The 19,969-nt window shown below is 36.1% G+C and overlaps 1 protein-coding gene across 14 annotated transcripts in view; it reads left to right on the forward strand.

Annotated features, from left to right (window-relative positions):
- Window positions 1-19,969, forward strand: part of TANK (TRAF family member associated NFKB activator) — a 90,757-nt gene that overhangs the window by 46,087 nt on the left and 24,701 nt on the right. For 8 of the 14 annotated variants that reach the window (XM_072612145.1, XM_072612143.1, XM_072612141.1 and 5 more), the window contains 2 exons: window positions 17,652-17,763; window positions 18,585-18,715. In XM_072612145.1, the coding sequence (XP_072468246.1) occupies window positions 17,652-17,763; window positions 18,585-18,715 (243 nt within the window). The remainder of the gene's footprint in view (window positions 1-17,651; window positions 17,764-18,584; window positions 18,716-19,969) is intronic. The other 6 variants (XM_072612148.1, XM_072612150.1, XM_072612142.1 and 3 more) reach the window with 1 other exon arrangement.

A 19,969-nucleotide genomic window follows, 5' to 3' on the forward strand; every position in this document is an offset into this window, starting at 1 on the left:
AAAAGAGCTCTAAACTATTAGGGTCAGAAGACCTTGGTTCTAGCCTAAGCTCTTCTAACAAACTTTTTTGGGGGGAGTGAAGGCCAGCTCACTTCCCTGGACCTCAGTTTTCTTGTCTGTCAAATGAAGGATTGGACTAGATGAAGACTATTTCTTCCAGCTCTGGTGAATACTCCTTTTTCCTGATATTTCCCTTCTAAAATAGAGTGTTATTCAAGTATCCTAGTCTGCTGCCCATCACTCATTAACAATATTTGAAAGACTTATTCCTATTTATAAGAGAAGTCAGTGACAGAATTTATTGGAATCGACATCTTCTAACATTTCTCCAGTCTCTCAGCAATTTCCCTTATTCTTGGGTGTCATATAGAAAGGAAAATGTGGGCTCTAAGAGAAAGAGAAAAGGAGATTATTTGTAAAATGATTGAAATATGATGTTTAAGCTTAAGTTTATATTTTAAATTTGGGTCTTAATTACTTTTGGTCCTGGGGAAGAAAATCCTGACAATTATTGTCACACCCGCACACACACACTCTACCCCCTTCCTGTTTTTACTTTGTATAGTTATATGTTCATTAAGAAATCTGACATCCTGGTCTTGATCCAGATGAGGTGAGAGTAAGAAAGGATGAGAAAGGAAGGTAAAGTTGGATTAGGACAGAGGAGTTAGCTTTCTAGACTTTCCTCCCCTGCTAGAGACAGTGGTAAGCAACTATTTAGTCCTTTAATTTTTTTTCCCTTATCTGCCCTGAAACAATCCCCTGATAACATCAGCTGTAGTCTTTAGTGTTCAAAAGTTCTGGACTTTAAGTCAAGAGACTATGGCACTTACAACTTAAGTGACCACTAATAAATTGTTTAACCTCTTTGAGTGTTATTTTCTTCATATGTAAAATAGAAATGTTTTCTATTTTATATAAGCGATTTGTGTTTCATAAATTTCATAAAATTTAAAGTATAAAAATGAGCTGCTCTCATTTTTGGAAGAGGAAGGAAGAAGATAAAATAAGTGGAAAACATTTTTTTTTCTGATTTTCCTCTGAAAGCTGGAATGGTCTCAAATACTCAAATATATAATAAAGAAAAATATAAGTAAATATAATATTTGTTATTTTTATCACCTTGTGGCCTTAGCATTAAAAATACCTACTAACACAGGTAGATGAAGGTATCATTATTTCCATTCTACATACTGCCCACATTAATTTTCAGTCATTTTTCAAGGAAAACTTCCATCATTACTTTTCATGTGTTATGTTCTCTTATACATACGCAGTCTTTAGGTATTTTCATGGGTTTTTTTGTTGTTCTGTTGTTAAAATAAAAGACTTCTTAAGGAATTTTTTTTGTGTTGTATTTTCTTAGGTTCTGATTTTAATCAATACAGATCTGTTGTTACAATAATAGAACTGAAGTTACCAAATCATAATGACTAGGTTTTCATTAAACTTTAGAGAACAAAGCATTGACTGAGAAAATGCAAGATCAATACATCTTTCACTACAAATACCTTTTTTTAAAGGGAAACAATAAAGGGGAATGTGTAATAATCAACTCAGATTTGTAGGGTGCTTAAAACTGCCATTTCACTCTATCTCTGAATTATGTTTAGTGGTAAGTAAGATTACCAGTTTAAAGTTTTTTTTATATTAAAGATATTTCCATGCATCAGAGTATGCTTTTTTGTAGTCAGTCACTCCATATAGATTGTTATGATTTTACAGTATGTAAGGTATTGTAATAGCTACTTTGAGCAACACAAAAAAGGTATAACACAGGCTCTGCCTTTGGGGAGCTTGATATCTCCTTAGAGAGAGAGAAGACAATCTCTAATCATGGGAGAACCAGATGTTCTTTTTATTCCACTCTGAAATATACTTATTTTGAAAAGTGTTTTCTTAAAAAAAAACTTCTATAAACTGTTAAAAAAAAATAATCCAGAGGTCATTATGTTCTTTTCTCCAGTCTAGTAAAAAAATGTTTTCTTTGTTTTTTTCTTGCTTGAACTGTTACTTTATAAAAATGTTATTGTCTCTGAGACTGAGTTTTTAAAAGTTTTATAATAATATATTATTTGTCAAGAGCTTCTTTTACTTAGTTTGAGTAGGAAAGGTTTGAGTAGCAAAGAAAAAAAAGTATTAGCAAGTTTGTCTAGCGTACTGATTCTTAGCCTTTTTTTTGTGACTGCATCCTTTCTGCAGTTAACTGAAAACTTTGACCACTTTTCAAAATATTTTTAAATGCATCAAATGCAGTTTATAGAATTGCAAAAGAAGCAAATATGGAAGTCCAGTTACCAAAATATTTTTTTAAAAAACCATTCGCAGACTTACTGAAATCTGTTTATGACCCACTAGGAGTCCATGGAGCCCATGTTAAGAATCCTCACTAATTCCTGCTTGGTTACTGCTCAGTGATAGCAGTCATAGCTTGCCTTCCTGTGCCGGAGGTGAGGCTGAAATATATTGTAGAAAATAAGGCAAGTGTAGTGGAAATCGTGCTGAACTAAATCAGGATACCCAAGTTCAAATCTGACCTCCAAAAATTTAATAGCTGTAACCCCAGAACCTGAGTTTCAGTTTCCTTATCTGTCACACTACCTATCACACCTGGTTGTGGTAGGGAAAGCAGTTTGCAAATGGTAAGGAACAATATAAATGTAAGTTGTTAATGATCATATATTGATATCTTATGTAATAGTAATTACTAACTTTATGTGCAACTTTGTTGAAAAGACCTCTTAACAAGTGGTCCTATCCACTGGATATGCCTAACAACCTCATTTTCTTCATTTGCCAAATAAAAGGCTTAGACTAAATCAGTTAACAAGTGTTTATTAAAGCACCTACTGTGTGACAAACACTATGCTAGGAACTAAGGATACAAATGCAAAATGAAATAATCTCTACCCTCAAAGAATTTATATTCTGTTGAGTGTGGACAACTTTATACATACGAGTATAGAAAAACATATACAAAGTACATACAGGGCAACCTTGGAGGGGACAAACTAGCAGCTAAGGGGATCAGGAAAGGCCTCATGTAGGAAGTGGATTAGGCCATGTAAATTGAAATTTGAAGGAAACACGGAATTCTAAGAAGCAATAAGATGCATTCTTAGAGGGACAGCTTATACCAAGTCACAAAGACAGAAGAAGATGGAGTGTCCTGGGTAAAGAACAGCAGGAAGACCGGTTTGATGGGTTAGAGTCTATTAAGAAACATGATAAATAATAAGGCAGTCCCTTCAAGCTCCAGATCTATAACAGTATGATCTCTGTTCTTCGTTTTTTGACTCCAGTAAGCATGAATCAAGAAAAGTAGGGGTACATATTCACCAGTATACTTCTCCCCATTGAACCAACTTCAGAGTGTCTGAAGTATTGCCAGAATGGCTGACTCTGAGCTCCATTTGATGATACCACAAATTAAAAAGGAATTCAGTTCAGCAGACAAATCGCTTAACCTCTCTGGTCTTATTTGTAAAATAAGAGAATTGAACTACATGGCCTCTGAAGTCTCTTTCAGTTCTAAATCTTATGATCCTATGATCGTATATCCCCTCCTAAATCTCTTCAGGATAAACAACCCTTGTTCCTTTAGCCAACCTTATAAGCCCTTCATTACCCTAGTTACTCTTCTCTGAATAGTCTCCAGACATTGTCAGCATCCTTCCTAAAATGTGTTGCCTAAAATTGGGCATAATACCCCAGATGTGGTCTGATCAGAGCAAAGTACAGCGTAACTAATTCTTCCTCTTTCTGGACACTGTGTCTCCCAAAATGTGGCCTAAGATTCCACTAGTTTTTTTGGCTGCATCACTATTCTGTGGCATGATTTATTGGATGGAGAATAGGATTTGGAATCCCAAACTAAATTGATTATATTTCACCCAAACCTTTTGTTCTTCCTATCTTCCCTATTGATACCTCTTGAGAATACCTCTTATCTTCCCAGTCACACAGGCTCACAACCTTGGTATCATCCTTGATTTCTCATTTCTCTCACCCCTCATCATATCCAACAAGTTGCCAAGTCCTGCTATTTCTTTTTTTTTTTTTTTAACATAAAGTTAATTCATTTATTTTTTAGTTTTCAACATTCACTTCCATAAGATTTTGAGTTTTGAATTTTCTCTCCCACCCTCTCCTCTCCCCTCCCCAAGATGGCGTGCAATCTGATATAGACTGTACTTATATATTGCTATTAAACATATTTTCATATTAGTCATGATATAAAGAAGAATTAGAACTAATGGGAGGAACCACAAGAAAGAAGAAACAAAATAACAAAAGAAAAGGAGAGCAAATAGTATGCTTCCATCTGCATTCAAACTCCCCAGTTACTTTCTCTGGATGTGGATACCATTTTCCATCATGAGTCTTTTGGAGCTATATTAGATCCTTGCATTGCTGAAAAGAGTCTTATCAAGGTCAGTCCTCACACACTGTGGCTATTAATGCGTACAATGTTCTTCTGTTTCTGCTCATTTCACTCAACATCAGTTCATATAAGTCTTTCCAAGTTTTGCTGAAGTTCGTCTGCTCATCATTTTTTATAGCACAATAGTATTCCATTACATTTATATACCACAACTTGTTCAGTCATTCCCCAATTGATGGACATCCCTCAATTTCCAGTTCTTGGCCACCACAAAAAGAGCTGCTATAAATATTTTTACATGTGGGTCCTTTCCCCATTTTTATGATCTCTTTGGGATACAGACCTCGAAGTGGTATTATTGGGTCAATGTCCTTTGGGCATAGTTCCAAATTGCTCTCCAGAATGGTTGGATCAGTTCACAACTTCACTAACAATGCATTAATAATTGCGGTTTTCCCACATCCTCTCCAGCAGTTATCATTTTCCCATTGTGTCATGTTAGCCAATCTGATAGGTGTGATGTGGTACCTCAGAGTCATTTTGATTTGTATTTCTCTAATCAATAGTGATTTAGAATATTTTTTCATATAACTGTAGATATCTTTAATTCCTTCCTCTGAAAACTGCTTATTCATATTCTTTGACCATTTATCAATTGGGGAGTAACTTATATTCTTATAAATTTGACTCAGTTTTCTATATATTTTAGAAATGAGACCATTATCAGAGACACTGGTTGTAAAAATTGTTTCCTGGCTTTCTGCTTCCCTTCCAATCTTAATTGCATTGACTTTGTGCAAAAACTTTTCAATTTAATGTCAAGATTGCTACCCCTGCGTTTTTACTAAAGCTGAAGCATAATATATTCTGCTCCAGCCTTTTACCTTTACTCTGTGTGTATCTCTCTGCTTCAAATGTGTTTCTTATAAACAACATATTGTAAGATTTTGGTTCTTAATCCACTCTGCTATCCATTTCCATTTTTTGGGAGAGTTCATCCCATTGACATTCATAGTTATGATTACTATCTGTGCCTTTCTCTCAAACCTATTTCTCCCCACCCCCCAAGTTTATGCTTTTCTCTCTCCTTTCTCCTTTTTCCCTCCTCACTAGCATTTGCTTTCAAGTACTGCCTCCCTCAGTCTGCCTTCCTTTCTATCTACCTCTTCCCTTTTCTTTCCCCTTTTACCTCCTACTTTCTGTAGGGTAAGTTAGATTTCTGTACCTAACTGATCATATTATTCCCTCTTTGACCCAAATCTTATGAGAGTAAGGTTCAAATAATGCTCATCTCTCTCTCTACTGTAATACATTTTTGTGCTTTTTCATGTGATGTAATTTACCCTTGTCTGCTTCTTCCTTTCCTTTACTCCCTTTACAGTCTACCAGTACAATCCCTTTTCATAACTTAATTAGATTTTTTTATCATCACATCAAAATCAACTAACCTATACCCTCTGTCTCTGTATACCCCTTTTAAATGGCATAGTGACCATACAGTTCTCAAGAGTTACAACTGTCATCTTCCCATGTAAGGATGTAAATAGTTTGCTCTTAATAACATGTTTTTTTCTTTCCTGTTTGCCTTTTTATGCCTCTCTTGAGTCTTGTATTTGAATTTTCCATTGAGCTCTGCTCTTTTCATCAGAAAGGTTTGGAAGTCCCCTATTTCGTTGAATATCCATTACGTCTCCTGAAAGATTATGCTCAGTTTCACTGAGTAGTTGATCCTTATTTGTAATCCAAGCTCCTTTGCCTTATGGAATATTGTATTCCATGACCTCTGATCTTTTCATGTAGAAGCTGCAAGGTCCTATGTAATCCTGACTGTGGTTCCATGATATTTAAATTGTTTCTGGTTACTTGCAGTATTTTCTCTTTGACCTGGTTATTTTGGAATATGACTAAAATATTCCTTGGTGTTTTCAATTTGGGATCTCTTTCAGGAGGTGATCAGTGGATTCTTTCAATGACTGTTTCTACCTTCTGGTTCTAGGACCTCAGGTTAGTTTTCCTTGATGATTTCCTGAAAGGTGCTGTCCAGGCTCTTTTTTTCATCATGATTTTCAGGTAGACCAATAATTTTTAAACTCTCTCTCCTGGATCTATTTTCCAGATCAATTGTTTTCCCAATGAGGCATTTTGCATTTTCTTCTATTTTTCATTCTTTTGTTCCTGTTTGACTGATTCTTGATATCTCATAAAGCCATTAGCTTTCACTTGCCCAATTCTAATTTTTAACAAATTGTTTTCTTTTATTAGATTTTGTACATCTTTTTCCATTTGGCCAGTTCTACTTGTTAAGGACATGTTTTCTACAGTCAATTTTCTCCTTCCTTTTTCAAGTATTGACTCTCTCATGTATATCTCTCATTTTTTTCTCACTTTTCTTTCTACCTCTATTATTTGACTTTTAAAATCCTTGAACTCTTCCAAGAAGGCTTTTTGGACTTGAGACCAGTTCACATTCGCCTTTGAGGTTTGGATTGTGGGTATATTGACAGTGTTGTCCTCTTCTGAATTTGTGCCTTGAGCATCCCTGTCCCCATAATAAAAACCTATAGTCATCGTCCATTTCTGCTTTTTTATCATGGTGTTTGCCTAATTCCTGGTTTTTATAGTTGAGCTCTCCTGCTGGAGCACAGGGGTACTGAACCAAGCTTCTTGTGCTAAGAACCTGGGACCTGGTCACTGATTTGGTGTGCTGGGGCCTCAGGTACTGGCAGCTGGAGACTATAGGGATCTGGCAGCTTACCTGGTGCTGAGCTGGAATCAGCAATATTGGAGCTCTTGGGGTAGGGTTAGGGAGTCAGGCCCTTGGGGGACACCTCCTCCCCTGGATATTGTACTGGAATGTTTAACTGCTGAAGGATGTCTACCAACCTGGAGCTGTGCCTTCTGCAGTTATGCTTTCTGGAGTTGTACTGAACTATCAGAGATTTGGCTGCTGGAGAATGCCACCACAGGTGGTGGTATTCCAAACTGGTTTCTGCTAATTCCCCTACCTGTGCTGAAGCACTTGAGGGTCCTGGTGTTGGTACTTGGGTGCTCCACCACTCTGGGGCTCAGGATCTCCCCCTAGTTGCTGATGTGGGGGCTTGCTGCTGGCTTGCTAGGAAGCCTCCTGTCCGGTACTGCCCCCCTTTCCCCAGAGTGAGAGGGGCCTTTCCCATTAATCCCCCAACTTTCCTGGGCTACAAAACGCTGCACTCTGTCTTTCTGCTGGCTCAGCTGTTCCAGAATTTTTCCTGGGGCAATATTTTCTGTCATGTTAGCCAATCTGATAGGTGAGATGTAGTACCTCGGAGTTGTTTTGATTTGCAAACCTCTAATCAATAATGATTTAGAGCATTTTTTTCATATGACAATAGATAGCTTTAATTTCTTCCTCTGAAAACTGCCTGTTCATCTCCTTTGACCATTTATCGATTGGGGAATGACTTGTATTCTTGTACATTTGACCCAGTTCTCTATATGTTTTATAAATGAGGCCTTTATCACAGACATTAGTTGCAAAAATTCTTTCCCAGTTTTCTGCTTCCCTCCTAATCTTGGTTGCATTGGGTTTGTTTGTTCAAAAACTTTTCAATTTAATGTAATCAAAATTATCCCTTTTGCATTTCATAATGTTTTCTGTCTCCTGTTTGGTCAAAAATTTCTCTGTTCTCCATAAATCTGACAAATACACTATTCCTTGCTCCCCTAATTTGTTTATAGTATCAGTCTTTATACTTAGATCATGTATCCATTTGGACTTTTTTCTTATGTACGGTGTCAGGCATTGGTCTATGCCCAGTTTCTGCAACACTGTTATCCAGTTTCCCCAGCAATTTTTGTCAGACAGTGAATTCTTTTCCAAGAAGCTGGGGTCCTTAAGTTTATCAAACAGTAGATTGCTATATTCATTGTTTACTGTGTCTTGAGTACCTAACATATTCCACTAGTCTACCTCTCTGTTTCTTAGCTAGTACCAAGTGGTTTTGATGGTTGCTGCTTTATAATACAATTTGAGATCTGGTAGGGCTAGGCCACCTTCCCTAGCATTTCTTTTCATTAGTTCTCTTGATATTCCGGACCTTTTGTTCTTCCAGATGAATTTTGATATTATTTTTTCTAGCTCTAGAAAATAATTATCTGGTAGTTTCATTGGTATGGCACTGAATAAGGAAATTTATTTAGGTAGAGAATTGTCATTTTTATTATATTGGCTCAGCCTACCCATGAGCAACTGATGTTTTTCCGCTTACTTAGATCTGACTTTGTTTGTACAAAAAAGTGTTTTGTAGTTGTGTTCATATAGTCCCTGGGTTTGTTTTGGCAGGCAGACTCTCTAAGGGTTTTTTCTAACTCCAGAAATATGATCCTGTGACTCTTAGTAAGCTTGAAGTCCAGTTCTTTTATAGATGCACTGCTTTCCAGGTATGTCTTCGTCATCTTCAATCAATCAATGTTATACTTACGAAAATAAATTCCTTCAATTTAAGTGTAAGGCTATATGCTTATCCTTATTCAATTATATCTTATTAAATTCTAATCTGTTAAGATCATTTTTGGTCCAGATTCTGTTATGCTGTATATTCATTTATGCTTAGAGTCATATGTGGAAGGATACCAGCTATATCTTTATCCTAGCCCCAGATAAAAATGTTAAATTAACACAATGTCAAGGGCAAATCCCAGGGGAATCCTCCTAAAGACCTTCTAAGTTGACATTTAAGCATTAATGATTATTCTTATAGACATACTACTTACCCAGTCTCAAGTCTACTTCGTTGTACTATTGACTAGTCCACATTTATAGGAGGGTAGATTTGCCCTGATTTATGGCAACCTTGTAGGATAGGCACATTTCAGCTTCTCTTAATAGCCTGGGTGACTGGAAGGATGATGATATGAACAACAGTAATAGAGAAGACAGAAGAAATGATTTGGGTGGAAAGTTGAATTCAGTTTTAGACATTTTGAATTTAAAATATCTATGGGACATCCAGTTTGAGAAGTCCAAAAAAGCATTTGGAAATGCAAGCCTATAGCTCCAGAAAAAAGTTAAGGCTAGAGTCATTTGCATTGAAACAAGTGATCTGATAAGATCATCAAGTGAGAGGGTACAGAGGGAGAAGAGAGCAAAGCATAGAGCCTTGGAATACCTACAGTTATTGTGAGCAGGAGGAAGAGACAGCAAAGGAGACTGAGGAAGAATGATGGGTTTCAGAAAGGCAGGAGGAGAATCAGGAGACAGAAGTATTATGAAACACTAGAGAGAAAAGAGTATCCAGAAGAGGGTGATTGATAGTGTCAGAGACCGTAGAGAATTCTAGGACAAGAATTGAGAATAAGCCATCAGATTTGACATTAAAAAAGATTATTGGTAACTTTGGAGAGAGCAGTTTCAGTTGAATGATGAGGACAGAAGCCAGAGTATAGAAGGCTTAGGATCAAACAGGAGGAGAGAAAGTAGAGGCAGTAAATATAAATGACTTTCTCAAGGAGTTTATCAGGGAAGGGGAGGAGACATGATAATGTGGATAGGTGAAGTGATGTGGGAAGATGTGAACATATCTGTTGGCAGCAGGAAGTAGCTGTTAGGGAGAAATTTAAGATTGGTAGGAGAATAGGTTTGATAGGGGAATTGGCCAGAGAAGGCAGGATAGAATGTGACTGTATGTAAACTGCTTTGCGCTGACAAGAAGGACCACTTATTCCTGTGAGAGAGGGGTAAAAGAGGAGATAGTAGGGGAAGTAAGTAGAGGACTCAGTAATATAGAACATAACAAGAATTATGGATTTTTTCCCCCTTACATCATCCTGCTCATTAATTTGGGGGAAAACAATTCAGATAAATCATACTACCTTTTCATCATGTCTTTTTGGCAGTGCAATCAGAGATCCAAAGGGAAAAAATATACTCAGATTGTCGAATAAGGGTACATGTTTCCAAGGGATACAATTAGCATATTAGAGGTTCACATTCAACAGAAACATAGGTTATTTGGTAAAGCAAAAAGGCTTTATTTTAAAAGAATAGAACAGTTTGACAGTTTAAGGAGAGATATTCACAGCTACTAGTCACACACACACACACACACACACTTGCCCAATGACCTTCTTTACACTGAAGATAAAACCAAAGAACTAGCTTTCTTCATCCAATTTCCTAGTGTAACTTTACTCAGCCATATTTTACCATATATTCAGTCCTCAGTTCTATTTGGCTCCCTCTCCAAGCTTTGAACATCCATATTTCTTTGGTGGAACATCCTTGGTTAAGCAAAGGTATCACATTGACTCTTTAAACTAAGATTTCTGGATTTCAATTTCACTAAACTAGAGAGAGACGACTAAGAAAAGACATGGGTATAAAGTGAGGACATTCAAAAAAGGAAAGACTAGAGACTATGTTCAGTGATAGTGATCAGCTTTTGTTGAACACTCATAGCATTTGCTATCTAGAGTAGACATTAATTGATGCCACACAAACAGTAAATAGTAAAAAAAAAATTGGCAAATTATTTTAAAGATAAAATTAGTTTCTCAGAAAAGCTATTTGGTATGTGGAGAAAGTCTAATAAAGTCACTCTAATATTGTATAGGTAGTTTGTAATCTCATTTCATGTATTTTCTCATGTAATTCCCCAATCTGCCTTCCATACAGCTTCCACAGTGAGTGTTCTAAAGCAGGGCTGACCTTGTTACTCCCTTGCTCAGAAAACGTCGGTGGCTCCTGGTTACTTCTAGAATCAAATATAGACTCCTTTATCTGACACTTAAATCCTTTCTTTCCAATCTTTCAGCCTCCCTTTCCAACTTTATCCTGTCCTTCACGTTCTCTGTAGACCAGCCAAAATACCTTTCTTGCTATTGCTGCTGCATTCCATGCTATCTTCCATCCCCTTGCTTTGCATAGTTGCCTTGCCCCCCATGTCTAAAGTACTTTCTTTCTCTCCTTACCTTTGCCTCTCAGAATTTCCTACTTTACCTCAGAGTTCAGCTCAAGAGCTATTTTCTATATGAAGCTTTTCTTGATTGCCCCAGCTGCTAGTGCCTCCACTTCCAAAAAGATTACCTTATGCTTATTGTGTGTATATGAACATAAATATTCTCTCCTTTGATAAATTCTTTGACAGCAGGGACTATTTCATTTTTATTTTTAGTTAGTCTTTTATCCACAGCACCTGGCACTTCTTTAAAAATCAGATTTGTTATTGTACTGGTGTAGGGAACTCCCACTGAGGAAATTCCCTCCACCAATGAAAATCAGCATCAGCTATGTAACTTAGCTTTAGAGAAGTAGCTGCCTGGGAGACAGAGAGAAGTTAGGTGAGTTGCTCAGGGTCACACAGTAACTATCAGAGGCAGTAATTGAAAGTAGGTTTTCCTAATTCTGAGCCTAGATCATTATCCTTTATATAACACTGCCTCTCATCCATCACATAGAAGGCACTTAAATAAATGCTTATCGATTTATTGGAAGCATCCTACTTGTGCAGTGAATAAAGACCCTGGAGTCAAGAAGACTCATCTTCCTCAGTTCAAATCTGGCCTCAGACACTAACTAGCTGGGGGACCCTGATCAAGTTAATTAACCCTGTTTGCCTCAGTTTTGTCATCTGTAAAATGATCTGAAAAATAACATGGAAAACCACTTCAGTATCTTTGCCAAGAAATCCCTTAATGGGGCCATGAAGAGTTGCACATGACTGAAAAATGATTGAACAGCAATTGGTATTGATGTATTGATTAATACGATGGGGGCCTGATAAGAAGCTGAAAATAATTGTCTACTGTAGACCTACATAGCCAGAAGCATGAGGTAGTAATTTTGGTGTGGATGATCTTTTACCATTTTCCTTCTCTTCAGTTTGCTCATCTGTAAAATTGAACATGATGCTTAGCTCACTGAAGTGTCAGGGTGAGACAGTTAGTTAATTAGTTGATATGTCTAACGTGCTATGCAATAAGATAATTACTATTTAATTATGTTCCTTCATGAGCCATGGAGCTTCATAGTGTGGGTCTCTATAGTAGCTAAACAAATCTTATAATGAAGATTCAGCTCCCTTTGTTAATGGGTAGCCAATTTCCTAATAATTTAAAAGATTCTGAAATTTAAAATCAGTTTGGGGAGAGGGAAAAATGAGGAGAGAAATTGTTTGACTTGTACCCTCAGTGATATGATTTCATTTGTAATATTGAAGAGCTTATATCTTAATGTAAATTTTAAAGTTTTCATTTTAGAGCATGTAAAAAATGAAAGCTGGTTGCATATCCCTCATAAGGGAAAATTTCCACTTGTAGAACATACCATCATTTTAATTTTATTTGTATTCAGCAATGCTTGTACAGCTGTGTGTCCAAAATTATGTGGCAGTTTAGAGAGTGCTATCCTAAAATTTTGGAGATTAATGATGTGAACTGGAACTTACAATTAAGATAAACTTTTTGTTCCATTTAGGAAAGTTTAGTATATGTGGAATACTGTTATTGTGGAATCTGAGACATGTCCACTGTCCCTAGTCATTGAGAGCTGTTACCCCTGCTTTGTATCCATTGCAGGATTCATCATTGCTTTAGCATGCAAATCCAGTCTCTGTCTTTCAAAAAACTATTTTTAATTGACAATTTTAAAAGAATCTAAACAGAAACAAAGGAGGGGAACTCAACCACATGAGAGTTATATGCTTTTTAAGCTACTTTAATCAACTAATAGCAGCAGCTTATTGATTCAGATCTCTCCTACATCTGTTTGCTTATAAGGTTTTTTATGCTCCTGCTTTTTATAATCATAGTAAATGTATATGCTATTCTTCTAGTTCTGTTTTCTTCCTTTTTGCATAATTTCATATGTCTTTCCATATTTCTTTATATTCCTGAAGCTTGTCATTTTGAATGGTGCAGTCATATTCCATCACACTGCTGTGCTACAGTGTGTTCAGTCACCCAAATCCCTTTTCTACCAGGACTATGTAATACCTGTTTACTTCTTCAGCTGCGGGTGGACCACTTGTTTAGCTAGTCTTCAGCGTTGGGAGGCGTGTCAAACCCACAGAAGCCGGAGTCATCTTGGCCAGATGGTGTTTGATACAGATGGATGGTTAGTTGTCATGCAGATCTTCTAGTTGGTAACTTGTTGCTGCCATCTGACTCAAAGAATCATTCACACACCCTGGCTGTCAAAAGCATCTTCTCTTCTGTCTGTTTTAGCTGTCATGTCTGTGCTCTGTACAGAAGTGTTGACAAGACATTGCTGTTGTACATTTTCAATTTGGGTTAGTGATTTTTCTGCTTCATGGGGTCTTTGATAGTTGCTGGAGTATACTTACTCTGGGACTGCATTTTTAAAAATATGTATTGACAGTGCAACAATTATTTGACCTGAGTAACATTTTCAGGTTTTGTTGTTTTTTTTTTTAATCCATATACTAGACATTCTCATATAAATGACAACCTTTGTTGTTTTCCTGTGATATCATTTCTGTTTCATTGTTTCCAAATGTAGCAGAAGAGCTAAATTCTACTGACAGTTTTCATTTAGGTATAATATATTTGTTGTGGCCTCTCCTCCTCCTAAAATCATGTCATCAGTCATCTTGCTTTTTTTTTCTGAATCTTCTTCCTTCCTTCTGAATCTGTTTTTTTCATAGACAGTATAAGCATCTCACTTTCTTCTTCAGAACACTTAATCTTATTATACTTCAATCCTTATTTCCTCAAACTTAATCTTCATTCACTTATCACCTTGTGACCTTTTTTTTCTGCTTCCTCTTGGTAAATGGACTTTACTTTTACTTTTTCATCAAATTACTTTTGAAAATCTGTTTTGTTGCCATTTTCTGCCACCATATATCTGTTATGGATCCAGTACCTTTGCATCTAAAAAATGTAGCAAGAAGAATATTATTCCAAATTTTATATATGATCACTAAGGTTACCAGTACAAAGTATTAAAATTCTTCGACTTGTAGCACTCACTCACCCCTTTAAGATTCCCTATTAACACATCATTCATTTATACTCCTGGAGATTATTTTGTGTCAAAGGCCAGAAGACTAAAATTATTTGACAAGGGCTTAGTTTTCTGCTTGATTAATAAAGGAAAATTAACATTAATGTTGATCTTTCTCTTATTTTGATAGACTGATGTTGGCATAGAGAAGTTTTAACAAGGCATCACTGGATTTAGCATTGATTAAGATTTGAAAAATGTTGACTCTTGTCCTGGCCATTATTACTTACTGAACTGAACGACTTTAGCAAATTACTCAACCACTGTAAACATTAGGAATCATTCAATAAACAAGCATTTATTGAAGTCGATACTATGTGTCAGAAATTACAATAAGGCACTAATACAATAACACAGATACAAAGAATGAAGCAATCCCTACTCTCAAAATGTAGAAAAAAGGCTAGGACTTGTATGGGCCACTAGGAATCATCCCTTATGTTACAAATGAAGTTGAGACCTTGATGGTAATGAATAGTAGGATTTTAAATCCAGGTCTTCTTTCTTCATATTAAACCTTTCCACTTTAATTGAAACCTTACTGAAAACTTTCTGGTCATTGTGCATATTATCATATCTTTTAAAGGATAACTGCTTGGTTTCAGACTCCTTTAAAAAGGTTCATTCCATGTGGAACTTGCTGTTCTTTAAGCAGGAATAGATGTTGAGGATACAAGCTACAGATTTCCCAGATGGCAGTATCCCCACATATCCTCAGTGCTCTCACAAAAATTGTTACCATCAGGTTTCTTCCTCTAGTGCACACTCTCAGAACTCATACCTGCTCTGAAATCCACAGTGATGTGAGTCCAGGTATCATTAGATAGTTGGACCTTGAGTTTGACTAGATCACTTCTTAGGTTTAGACTTGGAGAATATAAGCTGTTGGACAAACCAAATGGTCTCATGAATTTCATTTCAGTATTCACCAGAATGAAAACTGCTTGAATGTTTTTTGTGCCCTTTCATGCATTTAGCAAATAGTTATTCATTGTCTTTTATGTGTAAGGCACTGTGCTAGGCACTTTGAAGAAAATAAAGATGTATGACACGATCTAGGATTAGATTCCTAAAGTGATATGCCACCAATGTAAAAACTATCAATTCTAACATATCTGTGTAGATGTAAACATAATCTCAGGCTAGTGGGCCTCTGAGAATATTTAAGCTTCATTCAGTTTAGAGCTTAATTAGAAGTTACTTTTACTCTCTCTCCAAAGATAAAATGGGCAGTAGTCAAAGGTACATATTCACAATGCTGATAATAATCCTCTTGAAGTAAATTTCATCATGGTGTCACAGAAAGGACTACAATAGCCAGCCCCCAAGATGTAAACCAGGAGGTCATTGACAGTCCAAGTGACCACTTGAATCCTGTGTGGCTGGTTCTTACCACTCTTGATTTGTTCACTTTCACCATCTTACTATTTTGTTCACAGATAAAGATGTTTTTTCTTCTAAAATTATATTATTTTCACCTAATAATGTGTTTTCTTACCACCAGTCAACATTGTAAAGCTTAGGTTTGCCGGTATTACTTCCCCTATTAAACATAAGAGCATTGCCCAAAATTGATGGTTCTGATGCAATATTTTCATATATTGGGGTAGGCTTCCGGTACCTACCCTACCATAAAGCAGTAACTACATGTTGTTCAATTTTCCATTGCCATTTAAAAGGCAATAGGAGTAATTAAAGTGAAAATAAAGGGAATATTATGGAAACGCCATATGATTAATAAAGTAAATAGAACAGCAGAGACTAGGAGTGACTTTTATGATTTTTCCTTGAAACTTCAATTCCCTTAGAAAAATAAGTCTTTTTAAATCAATTTTTTTCTTTGTTAAATTGCTTTTTCTCACAACTCATCAGTTGTGATTCTTCTATTTTGAAACTTTGCTCTGTATTTTTATTCCTTTTGTGCAAAAGTAAATAGACAAGGTCATGAGGGCTTTTGTTAAAATAGTTTGTGTTAAAGGATATCATTAGATAATTTTTTAGAAATTATTTCTATTTCATGTGTGGTTCATGACTTTATACAGAAGGAGACTTATCAACAGAAGACTGGTCAGGAGGACATAATACTGTTACTAGAAAGCGTGTTAGATTTGGAGTAAATTCCAGTCCTGGAATTTGCCACCTCTGTAATCTTAGAGAAACACGACTTCTCTGGACTCTATTCCTCATCTACAAAATTCAGGGATTGGACTAGATGACCTCACAGTGGTTCTTGGTGATGTAAACTGAGGAAAATAGATTGTGAGCTGTATGGGACATTGGGGTTATCCAGTCCAAACCTCTTATTTTACAGATTAAGCCCCAGAGAAACAAATGACTTGTCCCGGGTCCCACAAATAGCCAAGCCTGTGTGAATGCAGGTCCTCTGATTGCCCACCCCAGCCCTATGCTCCTTCCCTTATGCCACACCCCTTCTCTAGGAACTATCTGCAGTAGCAGTTGATCCACCAGCTTTTCTCATTTCTGCTGCTCTCTTGTGCTTGGATAGCACTAAGCCTAATGTAATCCTCTCCTTTTTTCCAGATTACTTTGTATTTAGTTTATATTTAATTTTCTACATACATGTTGTTTCCCCACAAAATAACAGAAGCTCTGTGAAAACAAAGACTTCTTCATTTTTGCTTCATAGCCACAGTGCCTAGCATAGTGCCTGGCAAGCAGTAGGTACTTGATAAGTGCTTGATGAGTGAGTGAAGGAAGGAATGAATGAACTTATAGCTCTAAATCAAGGATTCTGATCCTATAAAGTTTTAGGGGTTTTGTGGTTGTTTTCGGGGGGAGAGACTGCAGGGGGTTTGGCCACAGCAGCTCACAAAAAGAACTGCTAAGGATGGGACTGATTACATTCCGATTTGGTGAAGAGTATTCCCACACCAGTGAAAACAAGGGTCCTTGAAGTAAATGAAGGATTTGTTATTACTAAAGAATGAACCTAGATATTTCCAGATGTTCAATACCAACTTGAAAGAAACAAGGAAGCTTATCATAGCTAAACTTGTGTTTGAAATATTCTCAGTCTTTTAAATGTGGGTAGCTTGCAATAACTTAGTCAGAGTTAGGGGTGATGATTTTGGAGACAGACCTCAGAAGCCAAGTGCTAGCTAGATGTACTAAATAAAATTCTAGGAAATTAAAATTCAAATCATCAGGCCATATCCAATTAAAATTATTTGAGTGTAGCTAGGCCATTATATATGTTTTATTTAGCTGTCAGTAAATATCAGGCTAACTTTTTTTTTATGTCAGCAGACTGAAAACTATGAACAGAGAATACGTGAACAACAGGAACAGCTGTCACTTCAACAAAGTATTATTGACAAGCTAAAATCCCAGTTACTTCTCGTGAATTCCAGCAGAGGTATGTCAGTGCTAATTGTTTTTATCTTTCTTGAGCTCCTTGGAGGAAAGAAAGGTGCAAGTTGTTATTCTTTCTCCCAGTTTGCTACAGAGTTTTGATATTTTGATGACTGTGGTACAAAATCTTCACATTTTTATTACTGACATTTAAGGAAAGAACATTTGAAGCCCTAATAGATGGCATCAATTCTCTAAAGAGTACAGTTACCCTTGCACTCTCTTAGAACTCTGTGTGTGTGTACATATATATTTAAATCTGGTATACGTATATATCATATTCTCTCCTTCATGTTTTGAAACACTGATTTCTTCTTACCTGTCTAACTTCTTTTCCCAGACTTATTTGGTGAATCATCAGTCAGTGTTCTCTCTCATCAAATTATCTTGCCTTTACTTTTATGTGTACACATTGTACCACTCTATTATCTGCACCTCCTCTCCAGCATAAGTTTCCTGAGGGCAAACACTAGATTTGATTTTATTTTCATATCCCCAGCACCTAGCTACAAGGCTTTACATATAGAAGTCCATAAGGTGGTAAACAAATGCTTATTGGATTGCATTTACTGTATGCAAACTTGGGTCTTTGAGAGATTAAATTACTTACATACCTGGATCTGTGCGTGGTTACTTTATTTTTAACAACTTCTATAAAAATAAGAATGTTTAATATGTAATTTATTTAATATGTTATAAATTTCTCCCAGTTTTAAAGTGTGAATTAATTTATCTAGTCAGAATTATTTTGGTTTTTTGGTTTCTGGATCTCACCCTTTCATACAGTTTTATGCTAACATCTTAGAGGCTGTTTTTGTTTTTCAGATAATGTCCATGGCTATGTTCCTATGCTGGAAGAGAGTGAAAAAAGGAAAAATGACATACCTCTTAATGTAACTTTTGATCAGCCCCATGACAAAGTGAAATCAGGAATCTCAAGAGAAAAACGTTCAAAGGTAGTCTTCCCCGCCTTCATGTGAAATTCTAGGTATATGTGCTAAGAGATAGATATCTAAAGAGAGAAAGCAAGTTTGACAGTCTTCTAGAATGGTTCACTTATAAAAAGAAACAGCAACAACAAAAGAAACCCTTGTGCCGTGGTTTGGAACTTCCTTCAGTCTCCAAATTACTTCAGCAAAAGCTGAAAGTCAAGTACAGCTGTGTAATAAGTATTTTCCACAATCCTCCACCAAGAATATTAAGTAGGTCTGTGCATGCCTTTTCATCTTATTTGTATGTTCTGTTTTCCTGAAGCTTTCAAATTAAATTATTATTGTTAAGGCTGACATTTCACATCCCCAACTCTCTCCTCACTATCATTTATCCAGGTTTTTGTATTAGAAACTACATCAGAGAAGGTAAAGATGGAGTCAAGATAAGAATGATGTGATGAAATAATAGACGGCAAAATGTTTTCATGCTGCAAATGGTCATTAGGTGATTAACAAAAAAAAGTCCTAGCTTCTTTCCCCTACAACTGCCTGGACTTTTTTATTTTTAATTATATATTTTTTTAACTGAGGTAAATTAGTTAGAAAACCCAAGCTTAAATACTCCTTTTTCATATTTTCAGGTCCCCCATATTAAGGTACTATTTACAAAATCACAGTTTTTTAAAAGTTTTGTTTTTAATTAGTTGCTAATTACAACTAAAGTATTATCCCATATTCAAGTTTTGCTCTTAGTGGAACCAATGGAAAACTTTTTTTTGAGAGAATGGAAATATTATATTCGTGATTCTACCCATCCAGTTTGAAAGAACTTCTTAGACTAATTTGGGGAGAAACTTTCCTTAGGTTTGGCCAGAGGTAAGAAAAGGATTGAATGGATTGAAGGTGGTCCAAAATAAAGAATAAAAGGATAAGCACCAATATCATCACTTGAGACACGAATGTTGGGCTACTGCCCTACTAAATGAAGTGAACATGAATGTGCTATTCTTAAATTTTTGTCTAGATTCCATTTTTCTCTTGGTGGAGCCAATGGGAGAATTTGGAGAGGCAACAGAGAACTATGACTAATACTTGACTTATTAGAAAAAATCAGTTTATTTCTATGAGTTTATAAGGCTCTTATTACTTAGTAATGTAAACTGTACAAGTGGAGCATAAATAGAAGGAAAGAATTAAGGGGTAAATGTCATTTTACATAACAGAATACTGAGTTCTTTCATTAATTCTGTGATCAAGGCCTTGTACATCAGACGTTTA

Source organism: Notamacropus eugenii, chromosome 5 (genome assembly GCF_028372415.1).
Source record: "Notamacropus eugenii isolate mMacEug1 chromosome 5, mMacEug1.pri_v2, whole genome shotgun sequence".
NCBI lineage: Eukaryota > Metazoa > Chordata > Mammalia > Diprotodontia > Macropodidae > Notamacropus > Notamacropus eugenii.